At 43.0% G+C, this 20,182-nt stretch overlaps 2 protein-coding genes across 5 annotated transcripts in view; one reads left to right on the top strand and one right to left on the bottom strand.

Moving 5' to 3' along the window:
• Positions 1-11,913, bottom strand: part of mtmr4 (myotubularin related protein 4) — a 37,496-nt gene extending 25,583 nt beyond the window's left edge. The window contains exons 1-2 of one of the 4 annotated variants that reach the window (XM_068729396.1): positions 11,874-11,913; positions 8,340-8,440 (exon numbers count right to left, since the gene is read on the bottom strand). In XM_068729396.1, the coding sequence (XP_068585497.1) occupies positions 8,340-8,342 (3 nt within the window). In that variant the 5' untranslated portion in view covers positions 8,343-8,440; positions 11,874-11,913. Of the gene's footprint in view, positions 1-1,557; positions 1,732-8,339; positions 8,441-9,386; positions 9,488-11,442; positions 11,576-11,873 lie in introns of those variants that run through there. The other 3 variants (XM_068729398.1, XM_068729399.1, XM_068729395.1) reach the window with 3 other exon arrangements.
• Positions 11,914-15,247: 3,334 nt separating this feature from the next.
• On the top strand, positions 15,248-20,049 carry hpda (4-hydroxyphenylpyruvate dioxygenase a). Its single transcript, XM_068729518.1, has 14 exons — positions 15,248-15,325; positions 15,518-15,544; positions 15,808-15,870; positions 16,475-16,579; positions 16,673-16,715; positions 16,936-17,018; positions 17,561-17,650; positions 17,747-17,853; positions 17,997-18,074; positions 18,312-18,474; positions 18,643-18,714; positions 18,845-18,967; positions 19,060-19,176; positions 19,816-20,049. Exons 1-14 carry the CDS (start codon positions 15,323-15,325, stop codon positions 19,927-19,929), a joined length of 1,188 nt encoding a protein of 395 aa, XP_068585619.1. The 5' UTR covers positions 15,248-15,322; the 3' UTR covers positions 19,930-20,049.
• Positions 20,050-20,182: the final 133 nt, after the last annotated feature.

Genomic DNA, 20,182 nt, shown 5'->3' with positions numbered 1-20,182 from the left:
CTCCACCAGCAGGTCAAAGTCCCTTATCCAGTGAAATACCTCAACATATACTGAATGGATTGGCACAAAATATTGTGTTGACATTCATGGTTGCCGGATGATGAATCGTAGCCCGGTGATTTAGGGGATCTCCTGACTTTTACTCTGGTGTCACACTGAGGATGAGATTTATGGTTTTGAGTGAAATGTCTCAAAAACTACTGGATGGATCGCTGTAATACTTGGCACACACATTTATGTCCCACTCGGGATGAATTGCAATGGCTTTTTCCATCACAGCTCATTCATCAGGCTGAAATTTAAATTCGTCAAATTCCTTAGTTTATGACCAAACAACTGCGAAACAAATATCCCATCAGCCTCAGCTGTACTTTCTGTTGAGTAATTTACAAATGTTTGATGCAAACACACTAAACCAAGACGGTGAAAATGGTAAATATTTTATCTCCTAAACATCAGCATGTTAGCATTGTGAGCATGTTAATGCTAGCACAGGTAGCCTTGCTGCAGACTCTTGGTGTGTGTGTGTGTGTGTGTGTGTGTGTGTGTGTGTGTGTGTGTGTGTGTGTGTGTGTGTCTTACATTTTTACTGAGGGGAACATTTTAGTTCTATAGAAATCAGACCTACTGAAATTTGAACAGCTTATTTCAATGGCATTTGATTTGGATGGGTATTTCTTACTATAATAAAAAATTCCCACAGAGTTATAAGACACCAGTTTTGTCAGTCTTTCAGAATTCAGAGTAAATGAACTCAATACTAAATATATGAATGAGAAACAAATGTGTGATGTTTTTACTAAGTTTGGAAAGTCTTATATTATTGTAGTGCACTCAAATTTATAATAACAATAATAATTGGAAAATCTGGCATCGTGAACATTTTTTGTGTTTAGTTGAAAAGAGACTTCAAAGTTAATAATGGGCCTCCTAATCAAGCACTGAATGCTGTAGGCCCAGACAGTGGACATGACTGAAAAGCTTGGCGGTTAACTGCTGAATCATCACATAATTTAGACCCAGGGACATGAAGCTAAGACCACCCTCAACCTTTTCCCCACTCTGTCTCAAGATGCAAACTAAGAGAATCACCTGTTCCACATGAGTCACAGTCCTCTATCCCCTTAGCATCCCCATAGCATATAGCACTAGATGCAGGTCCACTGCAGTGAACATACTTCACCACTCTAAGGCTGCAACCGTGACTGCACAATGTGCTCGCTCTCAGCAGCGCACACAGTTTACACATCTTACTCCTGACAGGCCCTCCCTGCCAATCAACACACCGACAGCTCAAGGTCCTCCACACAACAGAGGTGAGTGATGAGAGTAGTTGATTAGCTTTTCAGCATCACACGCATGAGGAGACACAAGGGTAATTCAATTATTTTTATGTGGAGCGAGTGTGGGTTTCTCACTAATAACTGCAGCGCTCACGTGGCACCCCCCCAGTTTGGCCGGCGAGTTAGGTAAGGGAGGGCTTTTTGACACACAACCATCACAAATTAGAGTCACAAGCAAAAAACTACCACCAAGATGAAAAGCCTGTGGACTTACAAAGCAGTCGAGCATGGAGCAGGACACCCTTCCTGCGAAGCTCATGTCGAGGAGAGGCCGGGCTGTGCCTGAACGACACACAGCCTACAGAGCTCGAGCAGAGCACGAGGAGCCGGCATCACCATCCTTCTCCCTGCCGGAGCCCGTCCACCCCTCGTCCGCTCCGAACCCCTCTTCCTGCCGACCCTCTCCCCCCCACCCACTCCGCACCTATGGCACGTTCCCCCTTCTCAGAAGTTGCGGTGAGCCAACACGCCAGTCCCGGCTCTCATTCAGGGAGCCACCCCCCCCCCCCCCCCCCCCCCCCCCCACCGCTCCCAGAGCGGGGAGAGAGAGAGCACGGTGGTGTCTGACGGCAGCCCCTGTTGCACTGCTGAAAGAGGGAGGATGGTCCATAAAAAAAAAAAAAAAAAAAAAAAAAAAAAAAAAAAGGTACAAACAAGAGCGGCGGTCCACGGGATCAGCTGAGCGATGAGGAGAAAGCTAAAGTGATGAAATCACTGCAGATGTGCCATCTCCCATGTTGCGAATGGATGGGGGGAGGGAGGGGGGGAAAACTGCTAGAAGAGAGAGCAGGAGTGAGAGCAAGACAGAGGGAACTGCCTGATGCTAAGCTCCACCCTCTGCATGCGCATCTACCTCCCTTTCTCTCACATGCTCACATTTTTCCCCTTGTCTCCCTCTCATCCCTTACTCCTCCCCCTCCCCCTCCTCATTCACCCTTCACCGACATCCCCTCGTAAATATGCGTGTTCCTCAGCAACAAGGCGGCACAGCTTAGAGTGTACCGCCGGCAACCAGAAGATGCTCCGACCTCCATGCATGTGCCATGTGACCATCCGCAGTATTCTGTGTCTCCTGCCCAAGGGTACACACTGTGTGCTAGCAGCAGTGCGCACGGGCTATGCTGAACACTACCTGAAGCAAACTCGCAGGCACAAACAGGGGAACAGAGAAACACTCTTGCCAGGGGTTGGGACAGTGTCTCATCACAAAAAGCGTTGCATTGGCAGCAATTGATCTAGTGCAGGAGGACAATATGTGGCAGAGGACAGAGGAGGGAGGGTGCTGAGGAGAATATGCGGAGATCTCCAGTGACACAGCATTACACAGACATGAATTCGCCCTCAACTGTGTCTTGAGTGTCTTTGTAGCACTGTCCTACTACACAAGTGCAGTGCGTCTTTTGCAGTGAACAGTGCTTAAAACCAGGGAAGGTCACTGGATGTATAGGGTGTGTACAGTGAACATTACACTACAGGGGGACACAGCCCTTCCCCCTCTTACCCCAACCTCCTCCTCCCCGGCAGAGTCGTGACAGTCACTCGCCTTCAGCTGTATGACCCCCCCACATTATGTAACACATATAACGTAGTAAACACAGCATAGGATGGATGCGCAACGCTGCGCTAATAAATAGGATTCACCACTTGGCAATAGCAACAGATGTATCAGAGGTCTGACAATTCAAATGTAGCCCGAAGAGACACATTCCCACTGCCTTTAGAGGAACGTGCTGCCGTTCATGCATCTCCATGACTGCACCTGATATTAAGGCACTGTAGGATCAGGTGGTGCACACATTGAATTATGCTTGGATTCTAGACACTCCTCGAGAGTCATTGTAAGTAAAGACAGAAAAGAAAGTCCATTGAAGAGCTGTTATACTGTTTATACTGGTAGATGTAGGTACATATTCCATCTCCAGGCTAACAAAGACTGAATGTATAACATCTCCGCTGTTAGCATTAGCAGTAGGTAGCAAATGTTATCATTAAGACTACAAATCTGCTCTAAACATACCATACAGCATCATACGTAATAGGTCCTGAATAATGTGTATAATTACAAAAGAAGTACACTAATGTTATGACTTTGTATTTCTATATCATTCTAACCGTCTATACAGTGCTTCTGCTCAGAGGGTCATTGATAAAGGATATCTATCTTGTACAGTGCATGCACAGGCCCACAAAAATTGTATTAATACTGAAATTAAAGACAATTCAGGTTTCTGCTGTATTTCAAATACAGATACCATCATAACAAGCACAGGACATCAACAGCAAATAAGTATGGATAAATGTTACAAACCACAAGGGAATCGTTATATAACAGCAAGACGTGTCAGCCTTTCATTCAACAGATTTTCCCTGCACAGCCCTCAGCCTGCCATCTACTGTAGGTCTGCATTTATTGTAAGTAAAAACTGAAACTAGACGTAACTGCATTAGTTTCTGACTGGAACGTTATTTGGCAGTTTAGTTTTCCCATAATTTGTGCTTAAGTTTGTTTGATCAAGAAAAGGTTTTTGTTTAACCCTCATGCTGCTTCAGTTTAAGAAATCACGGGTTCCTCTGCAAGCACAACATGTTTAGTGGGAACATTTGCTAATGTTATAGCATCCATCCATTGCACTTAATATAATTACTTGATTCTAGATTATTCTACTCCACGAAGCACACCGAAATTGGCTATTGAACTAAACAAAAAAAGTCCATTTCATGCAGATTTAATAGATCCAAATTCACAATTGTCACCATTTTTAAATGCCTAGTCTGAAATATCTTTAAACTTATAATAAGTTGGCATAATATGGCCATATATTAGACGGTAGAGCCTTATGCTGCAGGAAGCATGATGAATTGCACTCGTGTGCAGTAAAACTTCCACCTCATCAGGTAAATGGACTCTGCGTCTATAAAATGCACTTCCACAAATCAAGCACAGCCGTACAGAGATTTACTTTCATGTCACATGGTAAACTGTGACCCATTACATTATCCCAGAGCGGAATGAAATAAAGTGAAATAAAGCTTAACGCATCTCGCATAAGCACCAAAAAAAATACCAGCTTTACTAAAACATCCGTACTACTATACGCATTTTCAGGGCACACACATACGCTTGTGTGAGCAAGAGGCAGACGAATGTCCACTGTAGCAGCTACGCCGGCTTCTCCGTCTTGTGATGCGTGACAGAAAAATCGTTTGGTACCACAGTTTGAAGTGTTTATTTCTTTGGCAAAATCCCAATGATTGAGAGATCCTGTACAAGTGCAACCTTGATGAGCTTGCGACACTATACAAAAAAGGTTTTTAAACTCTTTATTCAGGCCTTCAGTAATAACCTCAGCATGTATATCATTCAAAACTGAAATATGCTTTGTGTAAATCAGCTTTACTTTATATGTAATTTCAATACTGGACTTTTGGAAAAAGAGCATTTTAGGAATTTCTGAATTGGTCAAACACGGCTTCTGATCCCTCCCCTCCTCCGCCTGCCCCGCCCGAACTGGTCGCAAAAGTGAGCACCAGATTTGGCCTCTTGTGTGTCAGTTTTTATTTTAGGAAAGGAGGACAGCAAGTCACCAACGCAGTGTCAGCCCACATGTTGACACGGAGCTATAGAAGAGGGCATGAATAATACATTAGGAGGCATTAGGTGACTATACGGAGCTATTCAAACTCCAGAAGATGTTTGCATCATGTAAAGACACCTTTAAGTATCTGTAAAAAGTTTTTGGGGTGCCTTTTACAATATAAAACTATAAAAGACATATCCTGTATTCTACAATCTGCAGTCTGGAAAGTGTTTCCCAACTAATTGTTGGTAAAATGATGCAGCACTCTGTGATGTGTCCTATTTGTAGGACAAATGAGTCGCACATCTAACTGTAACAAATCAGAAGATAAACCCTGTCTGAAACAGGATTTATCTTATTATGATTTATTAAAACATTAACATGTAGGCTGTCCAATATGATGACTACAATGGTAAATGGACTTGTATCGTGCTTTTCTAGTCCGACGACCACTCAAAGCGCTTTAACACTACATGTCATTCACCCGTGACCCTCTGATTTAAGGTTGACCCACTCTACCACTGAGCCACAGTCGCCTCAAGTGCTCACCCATGGAACTAAATTGTAGAGCAAAACCCCTCACAGATACAGTAGTTCTGATCAACAGGCGCTGATTAAAAAAAAAAAAAAAAAAAGATCTACAGCACAGACAAAAACAGCACAGTAACCACTATATGAATTGAATGAAGAGGAGGAACAGGGAACCAGACACTGACAGCCAGACGTCAGGAACCAGAGCAGGGTCAAACAGCGCCTGAAGCCAAAGTGCCTTGAAGGAGAGTGACAGGAAAATCATTAACCACCACCTGGAATGAACCCCTAACAGAGATCTTCTGGTGTCTGGTTAGTGGGTTTTGAAAAAAAACAACAACACACAAGTGAGGCCATCCTTATGAGAGCTGGTAACATCATATGGGGAGCAGTGACACAGAAACACGCACCTTTGCATGTTGCCGGCGCAGAAACTTCTCTCGCTAGTTCCCCACCACCCCACCAAGGTAGCTTTACAATGCATTGTGGGTCCTGAGGGCAGGGTAAAACAACCCCTTTGTCCTAGTTTCCATGCTCGCATTCTCCTGCTAACAATACAGCATGAGTGGACGACAGTATGAATTAAATACTTCCCGTTTTGTTTCAGTGAAAAAAAACTGGAGGCTGGGAAGCAATTAAAGGCTGCTTCGCGAGACGGGTTAAAGGGATCATATTACCTGTGGAACAAAAGTCTCACAATCCCACCTGAGAAAATAACCCTCAGATCAACAACAACAACGATGGAGAACAGATAGAAATATCAATAGCTGTGGACACACTTAAAATGACCTATTTAGGTAGTTTTATACCATATTTCTAAAAGATAACTGTATATTCATGTTGCACAAATAATACAGATGTCTGTGCATCTGTCAATCACAGAGTAACTTAACTTCAAATATGTTTTTTTGCCATTGCTTTAACTTCTCACCTGCTGCAGTGATGTAGAAAAGTATTCTGGTCAGTACATTAGACTTAACCGTTGAGTGTACTTACAGCACAATGGTATGAAATCGACACAGGACGAGCCGAGGTCTGCGTTCCCCTTTTATGTGCCTTGATGGGCACATTATTTGTTCATCAACCCCCGCCATCAATTAAAGCCTGGAGCTCGACTGTGTGTCCCACAAAAAAGGCCTAAACCTGGGCAGCCGGCCACGGTGGCATTCTGTGGAACCAGTTGACCAGAACCTCGGGACACACATCCTCCTGTTACACTTCCTATTTCTGTCCCACAAAAGCTGCGGCCATTAGTTTCAAGAGGAATTTGCCATTCGTCTAGTCAAAGCTTCCCCTCTCTTAAAGCACCGTGTAGCTTGGCTGAAGCACATTTAGTGCGCGTTCACTGAGAAAGTGATAAAAGGGACCGGCTATCATGTGTGCGGGGTTCTCTCCAAAGTTATAAAGTACAATGGTGCTATCAGTTTCAAAAGGCAAATTACAACATACAGTATTTTCATTATTCAATGTAACATCTAGAGTACCTGTGTCTATGTACATTTCTTAAGCTCTCAGAAACTGAGATGAGTCAAATATAGTCACCAAGCCACTGTCAACATATACAATTACCTTCCAATACGACGCACAGCTTGCATTGCTCTTGTAAAATGTGAGTAGAGTTGTGACCTATAAATAGTTTGGCATCTCGCATGTTAAATGCTTCAGTGTAATTACAACCCTAAGGCCCACATCTGCGGCATAATTAGACAAACCGCTGCTTGTCTCACGTATAGCAAAATCTGAGACTCAGCATTTCCAAAACGCAAACAGTGCATGCGGCAATTACTTTCATCGCAATGTTACGTAATACAAAACCCATTTAGTCCTAGATCTGCTACAGAGCTGAATAGAGAGTAGTATCCACTAGAGGGCGGTCGGCAGAACTAAACAGATCCAGATTCAGTACTTAACTGAGTGATGCCCCGGGCATCTTGGGTGGACGCTGGCATACAGCACAAGCATTTGGTATCAGGTTTTGGTCAATCAGCTGATTCACCATGAGCCTCTCCATGTGAACAGGAGAGAGTTGTACAGGAGATGTGTGTCGGGGAGCTACATCAAAGACTCCTAACATCTGTTAGCTGCTACGCAACACTTTTACGAATGCAGGAGCCTGTTCCTGAATGAAACAAACAATGCAATAAAAGGTGTAACCCCTGCTGAGGAAAGTAGTACTGGGCTGAGGAGAGACGCTGACCGGGGTTGATCAACTTTTCACTCACTCAAATCCTGTTTAGTGCTGACTGTGGCTAAATTGTTATTAAGTACATGCATATTTGTCAAACCAAAAAGATCTCACCCTCTATATGTGCAGGGAAAAGGGACCATGAACGACTAGTCTGAGCCGCTCATGCAGCGACAATTACATGATTCCCTCACTGGCTTCCCACTCCAAAACATGTCCAAATGTGATGGTTGGAGCCTAAGAGTGAGCTGGAGGAATGGACTCGAAGAAGGGAACACAACGTCTCTGCTCATGGAAAAGTTGTACCCTATTTAAAGCAATGTTGACCACCAATCATTTGTCTTGTTCATCATGATCCTATGAAGACCTTTTTTTTTTTTTTTCTTACTTATGCATTTGATGAGCAGAATACTTTATAAACAGTCTTAATTAGAAAATGGATACAATGTTTAAATTGTCATGTAACAGTGTAGCCCTAAAGCACATGTGTGGCAAGTTAAAAAAGTGACAAAAGTTTGAGCCCTGTTGTTAAACGTGTCTCAGAACCCTGTGCTTTGTTTAGGCTTGTAAGATTTATTGTGCAATATCCTGTGTGAAAAAGTCCCAGCTTGTCCATTTTACGTTGAAGGCAGGTAGGGTGTTGAGAGCGGCAACTAGCAGCAGAATACAACATAAACAATATATATAGTGGGACTGGCTCACCATGCTGCCAGCCAGGGCTGTAGACAGTTGGTCTGGGCGCTCCTCTTCAGATCCCTCCCTCTCCTCCTGTCTACTAGGCTCTGCTGTGCCAGCGATGGCTCCTGCCAACACAAAAACACACTAACTTCAGACATTGCGCGCGCGTGCGTGCGTGCGTGCGTGCGTGCGTGCGTGCGTGATTGCATAACGTGCTGGATTACAAAAAGACCAACCTTCCTTGGTTGAAAAGTACAGTAAGTAGAATGAACGCTGCCACTGAAATCAGAACGCATCTCATTGTTGGAAGAAGTCAAGTATGGATGCACTTCACATGTTATTGTTAAAAAAAAAACACCTAAAATCCAAGCTGTCAGAGGAGTGTGGTGCATACAAGGACAAGGAGCACTCTCTACAAATCAGGTCAAGTCAATGTAAACACACTCCACACACGCAGCGCTGCAGACAAGACGAGCGGGCGCATGTGTGAAGTGTGACGCTGCGGTGGAAACCTTGAAGGGGATCAGCTGACCTGACCCGACCCCGACGGGAAAGACTCCAATATACAGGAAACGCAAACTCAACATTCCTCATCAGATTATGAGCAGCCAAACTGATAACTGCAGGAGAAGCAGACGTGGACAAACTCCACAGAACTCCTACACACCGAAAGGTGCTCCACCCTGGTAATAAACAACACAGTGAAATACTCAGTGCACACTTGATTCACTAAATGACTGACATTAAAAGTAACACTGATACTCCACTGCCTTCTCTACCCGCGCTCAGTCAGGAAGCTCGGTGCGTGTTTAATATGAAGAGAGTAACCCGCAGACAGCTAGACAACATGGACATAGTGTTCACTTTCTTGTGTTTAGGACTCTAAATCCCAGATTACAAGGACAATTTGAAACCGGATCAAAGTTTTCGCTGTTTAGTGCTCTCGTCTTACTTCCCTAACTTTCTTTGCCAGACACACCCCCCTTTTGCACACAGCTCCACAAAAAAACAAGAGAGAAAATACTACTCTCAACTCACAAAAGTACTGTTCCCAAAGTTGTCTTCTCTTACCTGCTTAAAGTGCTGAATCAGTGCTCTGTACAACTTTCTGCTGAAACTTTTGTCTACCCCTTTTAAAAAAAAAGGCTGACTTAAAGCTCAATGCCTTGCAAAGTGGCAGTAGTCTCCGTCTCCCAAACACATACTGGTTGTAACCCAGTGCATGACATACCTCCCTCCCTCCCTCCCTCGCTCACTCACTAGCTCTGTCTCTATTGCTTACGCTTTCTCCCTCCCACTCATTAAGTGCCAGGCTTCTCAAAGAAACCGTGCTACAGGGGACAAACTCTACATTTCACTCACCTCCACTCATGACTCATTTTATCAAAAGGGATCAGCCAGGAAATTAGAAATCACCACATGTAGGCAACCAGTCATAAAATTGCTTTAAAAAAAAGAAAAGGTACAATATCACACTCAAAGCAACGCGAGTCACCTACTGACTCAACAAAGAGTACAGTGTCAGACAATGTAAAAAGCTGTGTGTGAGAGTTAACAAACACAAATTTAGCAGAGAAACGATCAAGTAGAAATAGTGAGGAGACGAAACCTTTGAAGCTGCTTTAACTGAGTATTTGGCCACTTGGGGGGGAAGAAGAACCAACAACAACCTGACATATTATTGACTTCCAACGCTGTGCTGCCTTACATGTGAGCTAAAAACGGACTATTATTGTGTTTCTGGCCATCTGATGAATGAAAGTCCTTTGTTCACTCTCCTTTGTGCTCCGATTTGGACTCAACCAAGCCCTGAGAAACCTATCTGGATCTCTGGCTAGATGTTCGCTTGTTAGTTGCTCACTTTGTGTGCAGTTTGGTGCTGGGGAAAGAGTGTACAGTGGGTTTATCAGAGCTTGTTGGCTAAAAATAGGCACCTGCTGCTGTTTGAACCACACAGTATGTTTCTGTAAAACCAAAACAATGAGCCAAAAGAGACTAAAAAGCCAGGCAGCTCATAAGAGGCATCAGCAAGCAATCCTGCATATTAGCCACGCACTTAATGCACTTTATTAATAATCAACACCTGCAACATCAACAGCTTGGATGTTGTCTCTATAATACTTTCAAAACAAATAAAGCCTCGTGTCTCACACACACACACACACACACACACACACACACACACACACACACACACACACACACACACACACACACACACACACACACACACACACACACACCTGTGTACTGTACATGACATTCATTTATTAATCTAATAATACATTTCTAAACAAATTTGACAGCCTTGATGATTCTTCAAAAACTATTTGGAGATAATATCCCCGCTGCCATCTGCTCACAATGATTTCCATCAATATCAGTTATGGGACCAGCTATTGTTTGAAACATGTCTATGCTCACATTGATACAATATACCAATATGATAGACCAACTTCTGTTGATCACTTACTTTGAGAGGTTTGAAAGTGATTCTCTACTAAACGCGTTGCCCTCGTTTGCATTGAACACAACGACGATCATCTCAAACGATACGTTCTTCCTCACGCAAGCTGTCCAAATATTTTGTCTCAATAAAATACAAAACAAAATTTGGCAAAAATGTATTTATCATCAAAGAATAACTGAAAAGTAATGCGATTCTGAAAAAAAACATTCAGTGCCACTTGCATTACTTTGAATACCGTGCAACCAGCTGGGACTTTTAACATATGCATAAAGTTTGAGGGCTCAGGGTGAGAGATATTCAAAACACACGGCTTTGTCTATCGTTTCTCCATCCTTTAAAGTAATCATCTAAGGATATTTCTTGAGTAGATAGGAAGACATAAGTCTGACACACACACACACACACACACACACACACACACACAACTATAGTCAAAGCTATTAATAACAATCAGTTTTTTCAACTACCCTTGTAAATGGGGTGGACAAAACACTAGATTTGATTACATTTTCTTTGATTATTAGAAATATGTCTCAATAACAGTCTCTTAAACTATATTATTCTGAACAGTATAATCTCCATGAGGGTAGGATTAAAAAAAAGGAAGTATAAAATAAAAGTCCAGTCCAGTGGGGGATTCCAAGGTAGACTACTTACCTCGCACCAAACCACAGATCTAACTAGAAATGTCCAGCATGACCGGTGGAGAGAATAACAGGTGCTGTGTTTGACTCGTGACAACACAACAGGTGTACAGGCTAAAGTTTAAAGACACGTAAGGTGAAAGTGAAAGCGCACGAGAGCCTCACGACAGACAGTCACTGTGTTAGGAGGTGACTAGTTGACAAACCGAAAGTGTGCGTGTGTGTGTGTGTGTGTGTGTGTGTGTGTATGGGCAATGTTTGCAATCGTTAGCATCATGCTAGCAACCGGATACCGGATGTAAAATTCGCTCTTTTACGAATAGAAAACGACAAAGCGGCTCAGGGTTCACACGTCCAACACAAACATGTCAGCATTACACCATGTCACACACAATACATTACGTGGAAGTTACTTAATTTTAAAAAATAAATCGAGTTACTCACTCTGAGAGAATCAGCTGACACAACGGTGACTCAGTAGACTACGCGACTTCCGCATTCTTCTGCGATGACAAACGCGCCAGCCAATAGCCAAGAACGACACTGAGCATTATAGACCAATAGCGCTACAAAATTCGTCCCGTCCAATTGGGATTGACAACAGTCAAGCAATTGACTTGCACACACCCACAGCGGAGCCAATCAGGTGCCACAAAGCTCTTAGAGCGCACCAATAGAAAATCACAGCGCGGCACAAACTGGATACACACAAACACAAGGTACGTGCGCACAACCACGCATAGTTATAGCCGTCATAGCCATCATAGCCCGGCAGGGTTTTCAATTATTCGAAACAAGAAAAGACTTTGGTTTAATTTTTCAAAACTGAAAGGAACAGCTTTGTAAATGAGTTGAACCATAGATGGCAATGATCTATAAAACATTCCTAAACTTAAAATAAGTGGTAATGGCAACAAAGGTAAAAGAGAGAAGCGAAAAGGAGGTCGAAACAAAGGTTGTAGTTCATTTTAGAAAATGTCTTCTCATCTATCAATCAAAACTACCACATATCTGGTTCCAGCTTCTCAAATGTGATGATTCTCTGTTTTTTAACCTGTTTTGTGTTCTAAATTGAATATCTTGGAGTTTGGAACCATTGGTTGGACAAAGCAAGCAATCTGAAAGTTAACTTGGACTCTGGAAACTAGTGGTGGGAATGTTTGACTATTTTCTGACATTTAATGAACAAAACAATTAATCAATAAATATATATTTTTTAAAACTATTAATCATTGGGTTTTTTCTTAAATTAAAAGTGACACAGTATCTATGCAAATTTGTAGGACAATTCATCTTATATAGACTATATATTATATACACTGCTCAAAAAAATTAAAGGAACAATCTTTTATCAGGGTATGGCATGAATTCAATTGCACTTCTCTGATAATGATGTGGTCAGGTAAGTAGCAGAGGGGGTTGTTAATCAGTTTCGGCTAGATTGGTGTTGATGGAATTAACAACAGGTACACTAGAGGGGCAACAATGAGACGACCCCCAAAACAGGACTGGTTTTGCATGTGGAGGCCAATTCAAGTTTCTCCCTCTTGATCTGTTTGACTGGTTTTCCACTAGTGTTGGTTTTAGCTAGAGTCATTATCACTACTGGGAGCATGAGGCGATTTCTTAACCCTACAGAAGTTGCACAGATTGTCCAACTCCTCCAGGATGGCACATCCACGCGTGCCGTTGCAAGGAGATGTGACGTGTCTCCCAGCACAATCTCCCGAACATGGAGGAGATTCCAGGAGACAGGCAGTTACTGTAGGAGAGCTGGACAGGGCCGTAGAAGGTCCTCAACCCATCAGCAGGACCGATATCTGCTGCTTTGTGCAATGAGGAACAGGTTGAGCACTGCCCGAGCCCTGCAGAATGACCTCCAGCAGGCCACTGGTGTGAATGTCTCTGCCCAAACAATCAGAAACAGACTTCATGAGGGTGGCCTCAGGGCGCGACGTCCTGCAGTGTGCCCTGTGCTCACTGCCCAGCACTGCGTAGCTTGATTGGTATTTGCTATAGAACACCAGAATTGGCATGTCCACCACTGTGCTTTTCACAGATGAGAGCAGGTTCACCCTGAGCACTTGTGATAGACGTGAAAGGGTCTGGAGAAGCCAAGGAGAACGCTATGCTGCCTGCAACATCGTTCAGCATGACCGGTTTGGTGGTGGGTCAGTGATGGTCTGGGGAGGCATATCCATGGAGGGACGCACAGACCTCTACAGGCTAGAGAACGGCAGTCTGACTGCCATTAGGTATCGGGATGAAATCCTTGAACCCATGGTCAGACCCTACGCTGGTGCAGTAGGTCCCGGGTTCCTCCTGATGCACGACAATGCCCGGCCTTACGTGGCAAGAGTATGCAGGCAGTACCTGGAGGATGAAGGAACTGATACAATTGAATGGCTCTCACGATCTTCTGACCTAAACCCGATAGAACACCTCTGGGACATTATGTTTCGGTCCATCAGACGCCGCCAGGTTGCTCCTCAGACTTTACAGGAGCTCACTGATGCCCTTAGACAGATCTGGGAGGACATCCCACAAGACACCATCCGTCATCTCATTAGGTACACGTTGTCAAGCATGCATACAAGCACGTGGGGGCCACACAAGATATTGAGAAGCATGTTGAGTTGCAGAAATTGAATTTTGGCAAAATGGACTAGTCTGCCACATCATTTTTTCACTTTGATTTTCGGGGTGTCTATAAAATGAAGCCCTCTGTAGGCTGAAACTTTTATTTCCATCAAAAGATGTGGCATCCTTTCATTCCTAAGACATTAAACTGTCCATATCAGTATAGATATCCAACATAATTTTTTTTCACATTGAGATCTGATGTGTTTTCAAAGTGTTCCTTTAATTTTTTTGAGCAGTGTATATATTTCGTCTGCATGATCCTCATCTCTCTCGTGGAGCTCTCTGACAGTCAGTGGGACATACATCTGGCATGCCCACGCAGTTTACAGCAGTGTAGCTGGGGCCAGGCACTATTTTGGTTCATCAGCCTCGTCTGTAACAGCCTGGACCTGACCTCACATGCTCTCCATTACCAGTCAACAGCAGCACAGCGCCTCACTCTAACCTCAAAGACCGTCCAAAACGTTCAAAGAAACGTCCCCGTCATTATCAGGCTTTTTCATATGCCAGACACTGTGATGATTTCAGGGCATACTGAAAACAAGAAAGAATAAGGTGTTGTAATTATCATGATCGCAGCCTGTTTTTGTCCTTATTTCAATGTGTGAGTCCTTATGAAAAGGACATTAATGGGTCATGATAGAATATGTAATCACTCAGAATAATAATAAAATGATCAATTATTCAAAACCAGTTAATTTACTCGTAGACATTTCTGAATTGACTTACTGGTTGTATAGTACATGATTGCTTATCTGTTTAAATCGGGCCCTATTGCACCCTCTGGTGGTGCAGAACAAGCGAGGGCTCTCAGAGGAGCTGGTGTAGAACAGGATTAAGCAGGATTGTCTCACCACATTATTATTTAGTGCTGCGCTCCCACTTCACTTCTACACATTCTGCATGCATCCTTTTGTTTTAAGTAGTAATGAGTCATAACATACCCCGCACTAGAGTGAGTGTAGTATCTGTACCTCATTTGTAACCCCTCTGCTGAGGTTAGTGTGTTTGTGTTTCTATGACGACTGAGGCTCTGAGTGCTGATTAAACACTGGACTCGGGAGAGATGACCAAACTTCTACTGTTGAACTTTTTTCGCTGAAGTGCAGCAGGAGGCGGACAGGTGGGTGTAGATCCCGAAGGACCAATCACAGTCGGTCATCCAGTCACTACTTATCTGCACCCCCACGGGCCAGACTGTGATTTTGAGCTTTCTTTTCTCTGAACTGTGGCCCATCTACAATCACAGAATGGTAAGAAACTCAATTATGATGAGCAGGTGCTCTCAGTTGGGAGGGGGGGAGGCATTAGATATTCTCACAGCTGAGTAATTGAGGAGATAATTATATCCTCAGTGGATAAGAACCATAGATCTATTGACTGTAGGTCAGCCTGAGCACTTGAGAATGACGTTGTGATGATGTCTATCTTTTCCTTCTTTTCAGACAAGCTACACAGATAAAGGAGAGAAGGTAAGATTAAACGGACAGGAGTCTGTGATGTGGTTTGATGTGTTAACAGTACTGTCAGTTCTGCAAGAATGTTGTAGGAATAAATTAATTATTCTAAGCCTACAGCTAATATGAGCTTTTAATAGAAGTCTTTAGTTGAACTAATATTTGAATGTGTAAAGAACATAAGCATTTCGTTAAAGTGTTGTGTTTTTATACCCGTAGGAGTCTTTCAACTGTTGGATCCTTTTTTAATTTTATTCTGTTGTACTTTTGCCTTTTAGCACGTAAGGGGAAGGTTTGTCAGGTTTCATCATGTCACCTTCTGGGTCGGCAATGCCAAACAGGTCAGTGTCCAAACGCTGACTTACGAAAAACAGTTTACTTTTCTTGTCATCTGTGACAGGTTAATGATTTCAAAAGCACATCCGATTCTTTTCCACATAATCCATATTTGGATTGAGATGAACCTTTTTAGAAATCAAGATGTACTGCGTGTGAACATTCCGTGTCTGTATCATGCTTGTTTATTCTTTTTACTGGGTAAATATAAGTTACTGTGTTCCAGTATTTACAGAAACAACTGCATGTTACATAATAACTGTTTATTTGCTCTTCAGATACAGTTAAAATGATCATGAGTTGTTTAATCCGTAGCCTCTCAAAGTTCCAGCCTCTGTACTTTCTGTGAAAAAAAATAAAAAAACAAGACACGATGAGTCGGCAGAAAATTGATCCACAACCATTTTGATTTTTTCATGTTCTAATGCAAAGTTACACTGGTTCTAACTTTTAAAATATGAGATTTGGTGCTTTTCTTTGTCATATATGATAATAAACTTCATATCTTTGGGTGTTGGAGAAGAAAGTGTATGCTTCACTTTCAGCTCTGGAAAAATATAATTTTTTACAATATTTTGACATACTTTAAACAAAACAATGACTTTGCAGGCAGCTTCGTTCTACTGTGATAAGATGGGCTTCGAGGCTTTGGCCTACAAGGGTTTGGAGACCGGCAGCCGAGAGGTGGTGTCTCATGTCATCAGACAGGACAAGGTATGTAGTCAGGAATATTGTGCTGATTAATAAACATTCAGTATATCCACGATCAATTATCCTCTCAGAACCACCCCTCCTCTCTCTTCACAGATAATATTTGTGTACGAATCTCCACTAAATCCTGGAAATGAAGGCAAGTTTTCTCCATACTTGAGACTGTACGAAAGATAAAGTGCAGAGAACATGACCTACCGTTTGTCTGCATACTGTAACCTATTGCTGCTTGCAACAAAATAATTTCCCCTCGCGGGATCAGTAAAGTTACTATCTATCTATCTATCTATCTATCTATCTATCTATCTATCTATCTATCTATCTATCTATCTATCTAACATGGTTTTATTTCCCCTCAGAGATGGGAGAACACTTGATGAAGCATGGAGACGGAGTCAAAGACATCGCTTTTCAAGTGGAGGACTGTGACTTCTTAATCAAGGTAACAATGACAGGGAGGAAGAATATGACCTGATATTTCAATGCAAGAGGTCGAAATGAACGAGTTGGCATCAGTTATGGCTTTAACACTACTTCTCTTCTGTAAAATTACAAACTTACCATTAATTACATTTCAGAAAGCTTTGTTATTGTGTTTTTTTACAATAAACTGAACCGGATTTGTTATATCGTAATTGTTATGTGCGGTATACTCGGTGTGTGTTGAAACGGTGACAAACATGCCGGTGTTGACAGAGCAGCTTTGATGTTTAGCACCTCATTTGAACCCTTTAGCTCAAGGCCAGAGTAGAGGTTTGGATAAACTCCCTCTGTTGACCGTCAGCTGGCTACAAAGAGACAGAAGGACCTCTGACTTTACACAGAAATCAACATGAGCCTCATCTGAGATACAAGTGTATCACAGTATGTATAGAGAGATGTTCTGTCTTCAGCCACTGGAGGGCTCTATGAGCTGTCTTCAGACAGAAACAACTGTTGTTAAGCTGTATTTCCCAACTGATCCCTAAACAACTCCACTGACAGACAGCTAAAGAGCGAGGAGCTGTAATTGTGAAGGAACCCTGGGTGGAGCAGGACAACCAGGGGAAGGTCAAGTATGCTGTGGTTCAAACGGTACGTAAAGAGTGATGCACGTTTGAAAAGCCTCATTTGAATACACACATGAAACTGGGAAGGAAGAATAATATTATGTTCATGTTTTCTCCTCAGTATGGAGATACAACACACACACTCATTGAGTACCTCAGTCCCTACAAAGGCCTGTTCCTGCCAGGCTACAAAGAGCCTCTGTTTAGGGATCCTCTGTTAGCCAAACTGTGAGTCTCTAATGTTTCTATGTGCTACAAAATAAAAAAAGGGGTATTCTCAATTCCCCCCCCCCCCCCCCCCCCCCCCCTTTCATGGAAAAGTTAATGGAAAAGTTCCCATGGAATGTTTTTTTTTCTTATTTTCTTTGTAGTCCACCAGGAGGTTTGAACTTTATTGATCACATGGTGGGAAACCAGCCAGATGACCACATGGTGCCCATTTCAGACTGGTAAGACCGTATGAGTGCACGTACACACGGCATGAACAGCAGGGCAAAAGGACAAGTAAACACACACACTCCACCTCTGACACAGTAATGTTAGTGCAGATATTCAAAAACAGGCTCCAGTGCATCATTACTGTATAACATTAGTCTAGAAAATAAAAAATAAAATAATAAAAATGAAAAAAGGGGTATTCATTGAGCTCATCATCACATTTTATGTTTGTGGTCTCCAAATCCCAGGTACCAGAAGTGTTTGCTGTTCCATCGGTTCTGGTCAATAGACGACAAGCAGATCCACACGCAGTACAGCTCACTAAGGTCCATAGTGGTGACCAACTATGAAGAGACCATCAAGATGCCCATCAACGAACCCGCAAAGGGGAAGAAAATATCACAAATCCAGGTGACTTTACAGTGGTTTATCACAGGGTCGCAGTGGGTCCCCGGCAGCTTTAGGAACAGTTGTGCAATTTGGTACTAAATTAACAAAATCTATGTCGAAATGTGTGACACCTCCTGGTTTACAGCCCAACCTCAGTGCATTTTATGTTCTGCATCTCCCTCTTCACAGGAATATGTGGACTACAACGGGGGACCAGGTGTTCAGCACATCGCCCTCAACACATCAAACATTATCCAAGCAGTGAGTCTCCTGCGCTTACACCAGATTTCACGTTATCCACAAACTTCGTCTTCACACACACACCCCTCCCCCACCCCAAATCTGCAAGTAAAGGCACGTTTTAGATCCTGCTTATTTTTTTTTAACTCAGGTAGTGAACCTGCATGCCCGAGGGATGGAGTTCCTTTCAGCGCCTGACATGTACTACAACAATCTGCGGGAGAATCTTAAAACCGCCAAGATCAAGGTGAAGGAGGACCTTGACCGTTTACAGGTGAGGAGGCATACAATTTCAAGCAAGCCTGAAGTGATTTACAGCCTTTTTGCTTCTGTCTAAACAAAAAAACGTTCTGTTTCCTTTTTAAGGAATTGAAAATCCTAGTTGATTTTGATGACAAGGGCTACCTCCTTCAAATCTTCACCAAACCTGTGCAGGACAGACCAACCCTTTTCCTGGAGGTCATTCAGCGGAACAACCACTTTGTGAGTACTGCAGACCAGTTACCCAAACTACTGGTATAACTGGTACACTGAGGGTAGTTGAATGTGCCTTGGTGGTGGGATCCACAGGCCTGTAGTCCTGTTTCTCAACTTCACCAGCTTTAAGAAGCCGAGACAGAGCCACCTGGACACCTGTTTGCAGCTCCCACCCAGTGTGTACAGTAGCCCACTTTAGTAGTAGTAAAAGATCAGTAAATCTATCACACGTGCAGATTAAAAGGCTCCCTGCTCCACATCGAGGGGGATCTTTGGATTGGGTTGCACCCTGTGGCGCTCCGTTTAGAACACCATACTATACATTCTGCTTGTCAGAACAGGCACATGTTGTCACTCTGCAACATCTCACTCAGTCTACAGATGTGGATACAATGCATGAAAGTGAGAAACTGAATCCGAACCGCAGCAAAGAATCTCTCAGAGCGACCACCAACACTTGATCTTTTGATTATCTCTGAAAATATTTACATGATTCATTTGCGAGCCCCCGGTGAGTGGGTATTTGAACCCTTTGAGAATATTTATCTGTCGTGATACCCCCCCCCCCAGAGCCTTAACAAATGACACAGAAGACGGTAGATCTTCGGGTAATTAGCCATCTGTGTGTGCTTATTCTCTCTCCAGGGCTTTGGGGCAGGAAACTTCAAGTCTCTCTTTGAGGCCATTGAGAAGGACCAAGATGCCAGGGGCAACCTCACTGTGCAGACATCCGACGGGCAGGCCAAAGCCTTCTACTGATCCTCCAGCACACTCAGACTGTTATATACGGCTGTACATCAGTTTGTGCTATCAGATATGCTTCAAGTTGTCTGCAGATTGCATGTTATGTTACTGAATAAAGAAACTCTTGTTCGTGCAGTTTGGCGTGTGTGTTTGGGAAATGGGTGCACATTTTAAAGGAATAGTTTGACATTTTGGGAAAGAAAGTCGGCAAGAAAGTAAATTAAGTTACTTACAAACGACTTTTAAATGCATGAATATTTATAACTGA

Source organism: Cebidichthys violaceus, unplaced genomic scaffold (assembly GCF_023349555.1).
Source record: "Cebidichthys violaceus isolate CVI_PGR_0920_01 unplaced genomic scaffold, fCebVio1.0.p SCAF_46, whole genome shotgun sequence".
NCBI classification, from domain to species: Eukaryota; Metazoa; Chordata; class Actinopteri; order Perciformes; family Stichaeidae; genus Cebidichthys; species Cebidichthys violaceus.
Note: the sequence above shows the minus strand (reverse complement) of the source record. Positions and strands in the feature narration are given on the sequence as shown.

What these genes read in the sequence shown, in the direction of transcription:
- hpda (XM_068729518.1), top strand. An exon ending in GATCCTCTGTTAGCCAAACT is followed by an intron (nt 17,854 to 17,996) that starts GTGAGTCTCTAA and finishes TTTTCTTTGTAG; the next exon opens with TCCACCAGGAGGTTTGAACT. An exon ending in CATCAAACATTATCCAAGCA is followed by an intron (nt 18,715 to 18,844) that starts GTGAGTCTCCTG and finishes TTTTTAACTCAG; the next exon opens with GTAGTGAACCTGCATGCCCG.